At 42.2% G+C, this 13108-nt stretch overlaps 1 protein-coding gene across 1 annotated transcript in view; it reads left to right on the top strand.

Moving 5' to 3' along the window:
• The window catches only part of prkcaa (protein kinase C, alpha, a), a 153779-nt gene that overhangs the window by 95333 nt on the left and 45338 nt on the right, over positions 1–13108 (top strand). The window contains exons 6-8 of the mRNA XM_061722239.1: positions 7605–7761; positions 7998–8132; positions 11899–11992. Of these exons, the coding sequence (XP_061578223.1) occupies positions 7605–7761; positions 7998–8132; positions 11899–11992 (386 nt within the window). The remainder of the gene's footprint in view (positions 1–7604; positions 7762–7997; positions 8133–11898; positions 11993–13108) is intronic.

Below are 13108 nucleotides of genomic sequence, written 5' to 3'. Positions count from 1 at the left end.
TTGACATTTGGTCATGTGTGTAAATATTAAAATTCTAATAGGAGCATACATTTCCTGGTCTTATTATTTGTGTAGATGATGAATCTGCCTGCTAGTGGAGTTAATGCTGTTTACACCATCAGCTATAAGACTGCAGCCACTGATGACTGAAGTGGTTTACATTTAGCACATTTTCACAACATTCTTAGACATTGAGTTTGTCTTTTAAAAGCTGAAATGAACCCAACAGGAGGAATCCATGTAAATGTTAACATGCCTTTATCTCAGCAGAAACAGGTGAAGAAGAAGTCAATAAGAACTTAAGTCCAAAAAAATGTAAGCAAAATAAGAAATTTGTTCTTAATTTGCTTGCCTGGTTAAATAAAGGAAATAATAAGCATACTGCACATACACAAAACACAGAAGCTTTCTGATTCACCAGTCGTCACGGCGCCGATTTTCCAGCATCTAATTACTGAACAAATCCAGTGCTGACAAGCAGAAAAGGATATTTCAAAAAAACAAATTGTAGCACTGCCAGACAAACTTCTGTCAATAAATCAATTTTCTCCGGTGCTTAAACACTGGAGCAGAAGTCCAGTCGAGCTATAACCATCGCCTGACTTGGCTCAACAGCAAACGGCGCATATAAATATACTGAACTGACTGATCTCAATGCCGTGTTCTTTTCGTTTCGTTACTTTGACATCGCACTGCACAAATAAACATTGCGCGTGTACCAGGGCAATATTCTGAGTCATTCTGTAGAAGCTGCATTAAAGCATCTTGAGGATCATGATAAAAATGTCCAAACTCTTAGTCACGGACAAGGTTATGACTTGACTCTGCCAGCTTACCGTTGACTGACAGCGCTGGACTTTTCATGCGTCTGAGCCTCGACTTGTTAGCAGTGTTGCAGAGCAAGTGGGGGATTTACTACATTTTACACTAGACACCCTCCCTAGGGTTAAGCAGTTCGTTTGCCATTTGGATGCAAAGGATTATTATAAAACAAGGGAAATTAAACATTAAAGACCTCTTAGTAATTGGTTGTTTAGCAATAAGTTGTTAAAAAAAACAACTAATAAAAAAACAAGGAGCTCCTGCTAGCAACCTCCTGTCTTATGGACAACCAGTCTCTCGTGGTCTTGAATGTGTCTTTGAGTTCAATAAGTAACATGATTTGATCCACTTGTGTCTCCCTCAGCACCATTCCAACCTAATATTTCTTTAATTTTTGCACACTCATGCATTTCTGCAGTCAGCTATGGATTCAACTATAAACTCATACTGTAGTTGTCAAAGGTTTAGGGTTACACACTATTTTATTAAATACACTGTATATCCATTATTGGAGATCCATACCTATTACACACACAGGACTGTGCACCATAATCACGATAAGAACGGTGTTTAGTGTGCGTGAACACCTGCAGCCTCATGGCGTTCTGTGGCACGTGTGCTCCTGATGTGAGCATGCATGTTAACATGTGTATGCGTTGTCTGGATTTTTTTCCTTGACTGTGTGTAGGTGCATGTGCAAGGAATTGCTACACCAGCTCGCATCTCACTCAAGCCAAATTGGGTTTGAGATCATTTCAGATGCTTTAGCTGTTTTACACAGAGCCTGACAAAACATTTGTGTTACACTGGATGACGGAGTAGCAACATGGCACAATTGACGGCTGGGGAAGAGAAGACGTTACGTAATTTTCATTCTGCAAACACAACTCTTAACTATTAAGTTCTAGTTTTCCTCCACTGAATAACACACCTTTTTCAGTTAAAGAGACAAAGATGCAAAGAGAGTCTTGCTCCAACTTACCCCAAATTAGTGTCCCCCTCCTCCCCCAAAAAGCCTGACTTTCTAAGGAAGTGGAAAATGATGATGACCAGAAATGTGCAACCAAACCCACAATCAGATTTGAATGAACTTTTGTGCATCGTCAGCTATCTAGAGCCAAAATGTCCAAGAGGAAGGGGCATGGATGCCAGGAGAAGCAGCTGGTCTTTAAACAGATTCATGTACTCCAAGCAGACCAATCGAGATGAACAAACAAACGTTTTGGCAGCAGAACCTGAAATAGCTAAATTAAGTAATGATTTACTTGGACACAGTGGGAGATTTTTGGTGTAGTTTCCAGAAACACAAGTTTGGAGCTTTTTTTGGTTTATCGGCTGGGAACAAATTGATTTGGGGAAGTGAGGAAGAAGACAAAAGCAGATCTGTTTCTCTGGTGAATGATAGGCATAGTTAAGCTTGTTTTCTGCCACTTGGACAATATTCCTGCACAGACTTCCCCTCTGTTTGCCGGTGCTGAGGAAGCCACCCCCCTGCTTGTTTCAGCAGCTCTATTGTTCATTATTTCTTTGCAAATATCCAGACTAAGAATCGTCAGTTATTCATTTCTGCTCATTCCTGGCATGGCGTGTGGGTATATGAGGACATGTGCATACACCACTTGCCGTTGGCAGTTCTTTTGGGATTATATGAGACTCAGTGTTAATAATTACATTTTCCTTTTGTTCCCTCATTGACTCACCCAGTTCTGGAAGCAAGTGTCATTAACCATGCCTCTCATTTCTCTTTTATCTCCGATTTAACCTTTAGAATAGACTTTTCCTTTTGCCTCTATGTCCAAGTGTGCTTCTGCTATTTGTTGCATGACTGCTGCTGTGGGAGTCAAAAGGTTTTAAATGCAGGTGCATTGTGGGTGTATGCTGGTGCTGAGAGTGGATATAGCTGGAGGTGGATAAAGGAAGCTACATTTGATTGTTGAACATTATGGAGGTGTTGTGGCACTTTACATTGTTTCACTTCTAAGACTGGTTAACATCTCATGTTGAGTCAAGCAGTTGGAGCAGAAATCTGCCTTATATTCATCTCTTCTTGTGCAGCAGCTGTTGTGGTCTTCACATTGCTGAAGAAACTGGCCAAATATAGATAATTTAGGGTCACAGGGCTGTTGCACTAAGAAAGTGTTACAAGATTAATTGTAGATTTAGTTGCTGAGCGAGAGGAGAGCAGAGTGTGCTGCAACCACAGGTTTCCCGTGTTTGTGAGAAAGTCGTAGGCTGGAGGTAAATGTATCTTGAGTTGTGCACGGACTCACTCTTCTGTCCTTTTCACTTTTCAGATCTGGGTAAACTCACTGCACTTAACGTTAATGCAGACCTGTCCTTTAGAAAATGATTAAATGAACTAAACAAATACACATTACGGGTATATAGTTTTATAATATATCATGTCATAATAATGCACTCTATTTCAGTTTACAAAACATCAAAAATTCCCATTTTGTTGTTGATTTTACAATTCACGCAGTGCACTTAATATTTAATAAAATAGCGACAAGTGCTTTGTTACCATATTTCTTTCTGAATCCTTCATTTGATCATCATGGTTAAAAAAAAAATATATATATTATATGTTTAAATGTGCGTGTTAAAGAAACGCCGTCTTCATGTAGGCAGCGGACTTATAGGTGTCACAATGACATGTTTTTACTCAGAAACAGGGCTTTCCAGTGACAATATGTGGAATTTGTACATGTATGTTATGAAGGTTTCTCATCTACCTAGCTTGGTTTGACAAAAACAACACAGTTGCTGTTTGAGTCCAGAGAGGACGTGGTAAAAAACGGAATGGACTAAACTTTGGTCTGTGATTCGATCTGGACCTGAGGTTTTCAACTCATGTCCACTGTCCGATAATCTGAAGACTGCTACATCCACTCTGTAGCTTTTAAAAAATGCTTTTGAGTTTTTGGAGTCCAAAAAAATTCTTGCCAGGTGAAAATTAACTTCAAAACCCTACTATTACATTTTCCCAATGAGTCAGTTATGATGGAGCAGCTGATAGCACTAATGGAAATACCGGTGCCAGCACTTTTCTCCCATACAGGGCCAGTCACTGGGACTGCACCGCGTCCTGTCTCTAAGCTCTGCACTAAGTCTTTCAGTTGTACGATTGTTAGACTGCAGTTTTTTTTAGGATTGCATAGAATTGTATACGCTCATAAGAAGGATACACTCCCTCTCAGTGGTTTGTAGACTCTGTGGACTCAGGGAGGGGACGAACAAACAGGGCTGTTGTCATTTCTGAGGCTGTGTCATCCGGTATCAGCTGAAGACGAGGCGTCTTCTGTCATTGGACCTGTCTCACCACCTGCTTTTATTGGGACATTATTATCTCCTAAAACGTCTTCTTGACGTGGATAGCAGAACAACATTTTTTTTTGACATTTCAAATTTTGAAGAAAGAAGGTTGCAAAATAACGTTATGCAAGCTATTACAGTATAAAAACATTTTTTTTAAATGCATTTGCAGTTAAAAGCAGTTGCGCTTAAGGCCTTGTTTTGCAGCTTGTCACTATCATTTAAACACATAAATACACACACAGACTATTTCCTTCCTGCAGCGTCTCCATGGAGTTCAGAGAACAGCTGAACTTTGTTGCTGTGGGACATTTGCTGCCAGACTAACAGAAGACATCTCATTGGTATTCCCAGTGTGTCATTGTACTGCCTCAACTACCTCCTGTGAGCTTGCACTCTCTACCTTTGCACAGTTTTCAACATGTTTCTCTGCCTTTATCAGTCCTGATCCCCTCCAGAACAAAAGTTGACAGAAATACAATGTTATTGCTGCAACTCAACTGGGAGGAATCAAGCTCATTGTGGTAATACAACTTGTTGTTATTTGGTGTAATTAGTCAAAAATAACCCAGCATTAGAGCACAGTTCACTCACAGGTATTCACACTGATTTGACCTTTAACCAACTATTCAAAAGCACTTTGTATGTCAGGCTGAGTCCACGGAGAGCAGTAGCAACAAATTAGGACTTCTCACAAACACCTCCTCATGCACACCTTGTTTGATTAATGACGGCAAGTCACGCTGAGTTGAAGTGCATAACGACTGGAAGCACAATGTCCCGTGACTTAACAGCTCCTTATCCCTAGTAAATGAGTACAGAGTGCTATAGTCAGAAGAGAAGCATAATTAACACACTTGCAATGAGGTGTTCAACAGTTGAAATTAGCCATACAGGAGTGTTTATGTCTACATGCAAGACTTTCGTTACATACTGTAGTCTATTCCTGGATTGTATGATTTCATTATTTATTTTTTCAACTCACATTTACTCTATTGTTCCCTGTTTTAGTACAGGAAAGTGTATACATGTATTTGGCATCATACATTAAGCACAATAATCTTGGAAACTGTCTCACTTCCTCAAAGCAATGCCCCTTTGATGTGATTTAGAAATGCTACTTGAGTGAAGGGACTTTTGCAGAGAGAAGAGATATTTAAAACATGACCTTTAGGTTGTAGGAAGATACCGCTGTTTGAAGTGTAAAACTTCAGATGTAGTGCATGTTAACTTCTCTCGCATTCACCATAATATCATTTTTGCATGAGGTAAAGCCTTGTGCAGGCTGAACAGTACCGGGGCCAAATGTCACTGGATTTTATCCAGAGAATCCAACAAGACTGTAAATAGAATCAGTCTATTCAGAGCTGACAATGTACAGTGATATTGTGTATGAGCACAGAGACGTGTTTCAGTGCTGCAGCAAAAAACTAGCTTTTGTTTTGTAAGAAGCAGAAAACAGACAATCTTTTTGAATGTGTATTATAGTTATGCCTTTTTTCATTGTACCTATGCAATTGAAAGATTGATTTATTTCATTCTGTTTTATTGTTTCATTTAAATCAGCTGAAGCTTGATCCTCCCTTTTCTGTGAATTGTTGCGCTCGAGTACAAACTCATCACACGGTTTCTTGAAGGGGTTTGCTCAACGCTTACGTGCACACCTTCCCTCAGGCTCCTGCATCCATTGTATTTCTTCACACCTTGCTTTTGTTGTTTCGCAGCCAAATCTTCCACTACAGGTTTTTAAGAACTGAAGCAAACGGCAGAAGTACATTTAACAAGAGCAGTAGTCCCTGCTGACGATGTCACTGTGCTGTGGCTGACAGGACCAGACATCAGCAGGGTGCACACAAAAAGATTATCAGGCGGTTTTTGTCTCGATTACCCCCTTCCCCACCAACTCCCCATTATCTTATGGGGAGACGGCAGACAACGATTGAGACGTGAAACAGACTGTACCCAGTTAACAGTCAGTTATCTGTTAACGTGATACAAACGATGGCCATTAACACAATTTAATGTGCACAATGTCTTTCTTGATGTCCCCACATTTGTTTTAGGCTAATGGCACCTGCCATTAGTGAATTTGACAACTCACCTCGAGCTCGCTCTGTAAATTATGAAGTCTGTGTTCATGCCGTCTCGAGGATTTTTTCCATAGTCTTTTCTCCTTTTTTTTTTTTTTTTTAATTTCAAGATTTTTTTCTCAAACACAACAGTCCCTAGACCACCATCATTGCCTTGTCTTGTATGTCTTCTTCAGCCATGTTGTGTTTTCCGGTTGTTATGGCTGTTGCTACAGTATGTTCCTTGTTCTTCGTTTTGTTAGATCACCGTTGATCACGAGAGATTTGTGGCTCGGAGAACAAGATTCTTGACCGCCTGCAGGCCAGAATCGTGTGTGTGTGCGGCACTGAGATTACCGGAGCACACCACGAACAGTGCCATAAATACCCATTTTTTTAATCTTCATGTGTGGGGTCTTTACAGAGAAATAATCTCTTCAGAAGTAAAAGAAAATCCTTATGTGTGCACCCCGCTTCACCGACTTCAGTCTCCAGGGTTCAAAGTTCAACAGCTCCACAGTTTCTCCGCCAAGACCTTGGTCTATTGTATGTAAACAAACTTAGCATGTGTGTATTTGTGTATATACCTGACTGTGTGTGTGTGTGTGTGTGTGTGTGTGTGTGTGTGTGTGTGTGTGTGTGTGTGTGTGTGTGTGTGTGTGTGTGTGTGTGTGTGTGTGTGTGTGTGTGTGTGTGTGTGTGTTGTGCTATAACTAATATCTGGCTGTTCTCCAGAACTCATGGCTAATGGAGTGCTGATGTCCCTTGTGTGCCCTTGTTTACTTAATAGCCACATACAGAAGGACAAGAAGAGTCTTCGCCCACTTAAGCCTGACACAGCTTGTAATTCTGACTCACTGTCCTAATGGCGCTTCCTCGTTTGCTCTGTTTATGGATCAGAACCGTTAATACTCCTCACAGGCTGTGTGACACACTGATCCAAAACACCAGCACTTTCTTTTCTATTGCCGCTCTCCTGTTGGTCCACTCGGTCGATAAGACTACTTCAACCCATCTGTCATCAAGCGAGAGGCAGAGTACACCCTGAATATGTTGACCTGCCTATGATAGTCTCCTATCATCAATTTAGTGTCACCAATCAATCAGACCTGTTGCTGCAAGTCTACATACACAGAAAGAAGTCGGCAGAGATTTGAAGGAAGGACCTTTTTGCTCTCAGTTGAAAGTGTTACTCAACATGTCACCGTGCTGCCCTCATCTGTTGGTTAATAGAAATCATATTTTACCTGACCAAAATCATTATTTCCCTTAAAACCAGTCTGATAAGAACAAGGGTGTTGCTGTAGAGAGAAGAGGTGGAGTTGTTTGTGCTGCCAATGTATTATTTTAGCGAGACTTAACTAGTCTTAACCGTTTCCTAATCTTCGTTTTTCTCAGTGGGTGAAGGCAGAAACCTCATCCCCATGGACCCCAATGGCCTGTCTGACCCATATGTGAAGCTCAAGCTCATACCAGATCCCAAAAATGAGACCAAGCAGAAGACCAAAACAATCCGCGCCAACCTCAACCCCAAATGGAACGAGACTTTTGCTTTGTGAGTATGACGTCCGCTGTTTACCACCACTTCTGTCCAGGTCGTTGGATGTGTTCTTTAAAATGCAGTTTTCTAAATAATGCATGATGAATTTCATGTCAAAAGTACTAGTATTAAAAGCTAAACATTAATATAATGCCTGGGTGTACATGGATTTACTCTTTGCATTAGTAGATTAGTTTATTCTGTAGTATATGCTGTTTTATTCTGCACAATGACCTTAATGTGCTCTGCAGCAAGCTGAAGCCTTCAGATAAAGACCGCAGGCTGTCCATCGAGGTGTGGGACTGGGATCGGACCACCAGGAATGACTTCATGGGGTCCCTTTCCTTTGGAGTGTCAGAGCTCATGAAAGCTCCAGTGTGTGGCTGGTAAGACTGACTTCCTCAAGGATTAGTTATTGATCATTGGAATTAATATTTTATTATATACTCATAAAGTTTTAATTCCTTCCCTGATTCAGAACCTGTATTTAAAGTTTCAGCTACTTATTGAATTGGGAACAAAAATACTGTAATATTGCATACTTGTGCTGCTGTGTGTAAAAGCCAGACCTGTAGCCTGACTATATGGACAGTTGTAATCTAATCATTGGCCTTACTCCAAATGAGAGCATTTTTTGATTCAGGTGTTTGCATGTTATGCTTTTATAATATCCTTCATGATTTAATTTACAACAGTCATCTCCTATTCTGGTTTACATGTCAAAGGACATTGTTTGATCAATACGATGTCCCTTGGCGTTTCCTCGAGAATGGATTGTAACACCAAACACAAGTTCATGATTTAGCAAAAGCTCCAGGTACAGGTGTTTATTTTCAGTATTAACGTAGGCCATTGATTGCAGCAAATTGTCTTTTAAAGCTCTAAAAGGACATTACGTTGTGAATAAGGGGGCTAGAATTTACTCCAGTAGTATGATTATGCAGGATTATGTGACAACACAGCGTTCTCATAGTCCTGGCCCCAAGTCTCCACCAATACAACGACGCCCTCAACTCAACTCGGTCCAACCTCTACTCAAACCTCATCCACTCCGGCTCATCCAACCCCAAGGCTCTCTTCTCTACAATAAATAAACTCCTTAAACCCAGTTATAACATCTCCAGCTCCTTCACAGTAACCAAATGCAACGACTTACTGTCATTTTTCCAGAACAAAATAGACACCATTCACAGTAACCTGACTTCCTCCACCACCCTCTCCACTCCCCCTGCACTACTCAGCGCCTCTCTCTCAGTTCTCTCCCGTGTCCCCAGTAGAGTTGTCCAAACTCATGGCAGGCATGAGAAGCTCCACCTGTGCTCTGGACCCCATCCCATCCAAACTCGTAAAGGACGGTCTTCCAGCCATTTCCCCCCTCATCTCCGACATCATCAACTCCTCCTTCAGTTCTGGCTCAGTCCCCGACACCCCCATCCTCAGAAAACCTGGACTCAACCCTGACACCATGAGCAACTTCCGGCCCATCTCCAACCTCCCCTTTCTGTCTAAAATACTGGAACGTGCCGTCGCCACCCAACTCAAAACCCACCTCACCTCCAATGACCTGTTAGAACCATTTCAATCTGGCTTCCGCTCGCGTCACAGCACAGAAACAGCCCTCCTCAAAGTCACCCACGACCTCCTCCTATCCTCAGACTCCGGCCACCTCAGCATTCTCCTTCTCCTGGACCTCACAGCAGCCTTTGACACCATCAACCACACCGTCTTTCCCACCGCCTGAAAAACATTGCATGCCTCCGCTAGGAATGGGCGCTATTTTACCGTTCACGATATACCGTCAAAAAAATTCCTCACGATAAGAATTTGTCATGTTGCGGTAAAAACGATAAATTCCCGTTGATGATGTTTTTGTGTAAAGCCTGAATTATGGTTCTGCGTTAAATCCACGCACAACGTACGGGAGGGAAGGAAGGAAGGAAGGAAGGAAGGAAGGAAGGAAGGAAGGAAGGAAGGAAGGAAGGAAGGAAGGAAGGAAGGAAGGAAGGAAGGAAGGAAGGAAGGAAGGAAGGAAGGAAGGAAGGAAGGAAGGAAGGAAGGAAGGAAGGAAGGAAGGAAGGAAGGGAAGAAGGAAGGGAAGAAGGAAGGGAAGAAGGGAGGGAAGAAGGGAGGGAAGAGCAGGAGGAAAGAAGGAAGGAAGGGAAGGAAGGAAGGAAATGAGCCTGAAAGAAAGAAAGAAAGAAAGAAAGAAAGAAAGAAAGAAAGAAAGAAAGAAAGAAAGAAAGAAAGAAAGAAAGAAAGAAAGAAAGAAAGAAAGAAAGAAAGAAAGAAAGAAAGAAAGAAAGAAAGAAAGAAAGAAAGAAAGAAAGAAAGAAAGAAAGAAGGGAAAAAGGATAAATTCCCATGTAACAAACATGGCGGAACTGAGAGCGAGATAGATTTATAGTTGAAAAGATGGAGTTGAATTGGTATTTTTTTTATCGTAATTTTTATCGTTATCGGGATAAATGCCAGAAATTATCGTGATACATTTTTTAGTCCATACCGTCCATCCCTAGCCTCCGCCCATCACTTTCCTTCCCCGCCGCTGAAACTCTCATCCATGCCTTCATCACTTCCAGATTCAACTACTGCAACAGCATTCTCTACGGCTCATCCTCCAAGGTCCTTGATAAACACATACAAAACTCTGCCGCTCGCCTGCTCACCCACACCCTCCCGTGACCACATCACCCCAGTCCTCCCGTGACCACATCACCCCAGTCCTCCCGTGACCACATCACCCCAGTCCTCCCGTGACCACATCACCCCAGTCCTCCCGTGACCACATCACCCCAGTCCTCCCGTGACCACCTCACCCCAGTCCTCCCGTGACCACATCACCCCAGTCCTCCCGTGACCACATCACCCCAGTCCTCCCGTGACCACATCACCCCAGTCCTCCCGTGACCACATCACCCCAGTCCTCCCGTGACCACATCACCCCAGTCCTCCCGTGACCACATCACCCCAGTCCTCCCGTGACCACATCACCCCAGTCCTCCCGTGTCCACATCACCCCAGTCCTCCCGTGTCCACATCACCCCAGTCCTCCCGTGTCCACATCACCCCAGTCCTCCCGTGTCCACATCACCCCAGTCCTCCCGTGTCCACATCACCCCAGTCCTCCCGTGACCACATAACCCCAGTCCTCCCGTGACCACATCACCCCAGTCCTCCCGTGACCACATCACCCCAGTCCTCCCGTGACCACATAACCCCAGTCCTCCCGTGACCACATAACCCCAGTCCTCCCGTGTCCACATAACCCCAGTCCTCCCGTGACCACATCACCCCAGTCCTCCCGTGACCACATCACCCCAGTCCTCCAGAGGCTCCACTGGCTCCCTGTCCCTTAACGCATCCATTTCAAAGTCCTCCTCCTCTCCCACAAAGCCTTCTACAACCAGGCCCCCTGCTACCTTACCGACCTGCTCCGACATCACTCCCTCCCCCAGTCTCCCATCCTCCCATGCCAACCTCCTGTCTCCACCAGTCAGAACCAAGCACCGGACCTGGGGCGATTGCACAGACTTACCCACCTTCAAATCGCATCTCAAAACTCACCTCTTCAGAACAGCTTTTAATGTGTGATTTGTTTCTTATCTTTTATCTTATCTTTTATCTCTTGTCTTTTTTATCCTGTTGTTTTTAATTTTTTAATTTTCTTGATCTCAATGTTTTATCTTTGTGTCTGTGAAGCGTCTTTGAGATCTTTTAAAAGCGCTCTATAAATGAAATGGATTATTATTATTATTAAGTGCAGATAGATTAGAGGGTTGTGTCAGAAAGGCCACCTGACATAAGCCAAATCCATATGCAGAATATAATTAACTGCCCTTTCGGACCCCTAGAAGAAAAATGAGATTATCATTTATTGTTAATTTTACATTACTATTACATTCTCTGTCCTCTTGGTATCTTATTCAGATTAACATATGGAGTATTGTTGAGTATGGGTTATGTGTTTACTGGCACAAAATGAAAGCTAACAGACGGTATAGAAGATGGTAAAAATACAGTGATAATGATGATTAACTGGAATCAAGTGCAAGTTTGTCATCAGTTAAATGGAGCCAAAGTACTGCTGGTAAAAATCAGCAGAGGAGTACAATAGTACCATCTTTTCATCCTTCTTTGTCTCTATATTTCCAGGTATAAACTATTGTGCCAGGAGGAGGGAGAGTACTACAATGTTCCTATATCAGAGGAGGATGATGGTAATGAGGAGCTGAGGCAGAAATTTGAGGTGAGGAATAAACTAAAGATGCTTTTATGTCAGTCTGCACATCTTTTAACTTATTAACTTGTGTGTAACGTGTGTAACATGGAAATCTATCGCTGCATCTTCGGGTCCTGCTCTGATAACGTAACTGCAGTTTAGTGTAAATGCTTTTCTTTCTTGTCCACAAACAGCTCAGTGTCTGTTTTTTTTGTTGGAAAGCATGTAAGATACACTGTACCTGTATGTGTCTTTACGTTTCGATGATCAGACCTGCTTTTGTCTTCCGCACACAAGACTTTTGACAGCCTACGTGTTAGCTTTGTTTATCCAAAGCGAATCCGCTATTGTTTTGAGTAAGGAACCACCCTGAGCTCAGAAGCACGTCCAGAGGAATTATCAGATTGTCACCTGCTATCCAGAGAGCAGCGCAGCTCTTAAATGAAAGTGTTTGGCAGCTGCAGCTTTGAAAGACCTGCACCCACTCCCCAGCAGCTGTCTTTTAATCGACAAATGTGCTTCCTTTGGTGAAGCTGTAGCTGTCAGACCTCGGTGCGCTGCCAGTTAGGGAATTTTGTGATGAAGTTTAATGGCGATAATTACTGGATCCATCAACGATGCAAAATGGGACTTTTAGGAAGAATAATGGGGTCTATAAGTGTTCTATTAAATGCCACACATTTAGACTAAAAAGAAAACTCTCCTTCAATTAGATGAATCAGTGACCTGCTGTGCTCAGAGTAAAACACCACGCTGCCTTGTTGTTCTAGCTAATTATTAATTGTTAACATTTAATTATGTAAATGTGTTGCAATAGCTGTTATCATGTTAGAATAATTGTCATGAATTAATAATCTCCCTTCACAAATATGAAAAGAGCTTGGTTAAACTGACACATTTTGATAATTTTCCACAGTTTGATAGGAATAAATGACTTGACAGAGTTCATATTTCTTTGACAGCCTATTTTAGAGTCCTTCTGGGAATAGTGCATATCTGATCTGAGAGAGCCTGAAATGCAAATATACTAATGTATGATTATTTTTTCGAGTCACCTACCGCATTCATTTGTGACATTTTAACGTTATAAGTGCACTTATATGAGAATAGAATACAAATAAGACAGGTGCTTTATTAAATTAA

The sequence above is a fragment of the Cololabis saira genome, chromosome 1, assembly GCF_033807715.1.
Source record: "Cololabis saira isolate AMF1-May2022 chromosome 1, fColSai1.1, whole genome shotgun sequence".
Taxonomy (NCBI): Eukaryota; Metazoa; Chordata; class Actinopteri; order Beloniformes; family Belonidae; genus Cololabis; species Cololabis saira.
Note: the sequence above shows the minus strand (reverse complement) of the source record. Positions and strands in the feature narration are given on the sequence as shown.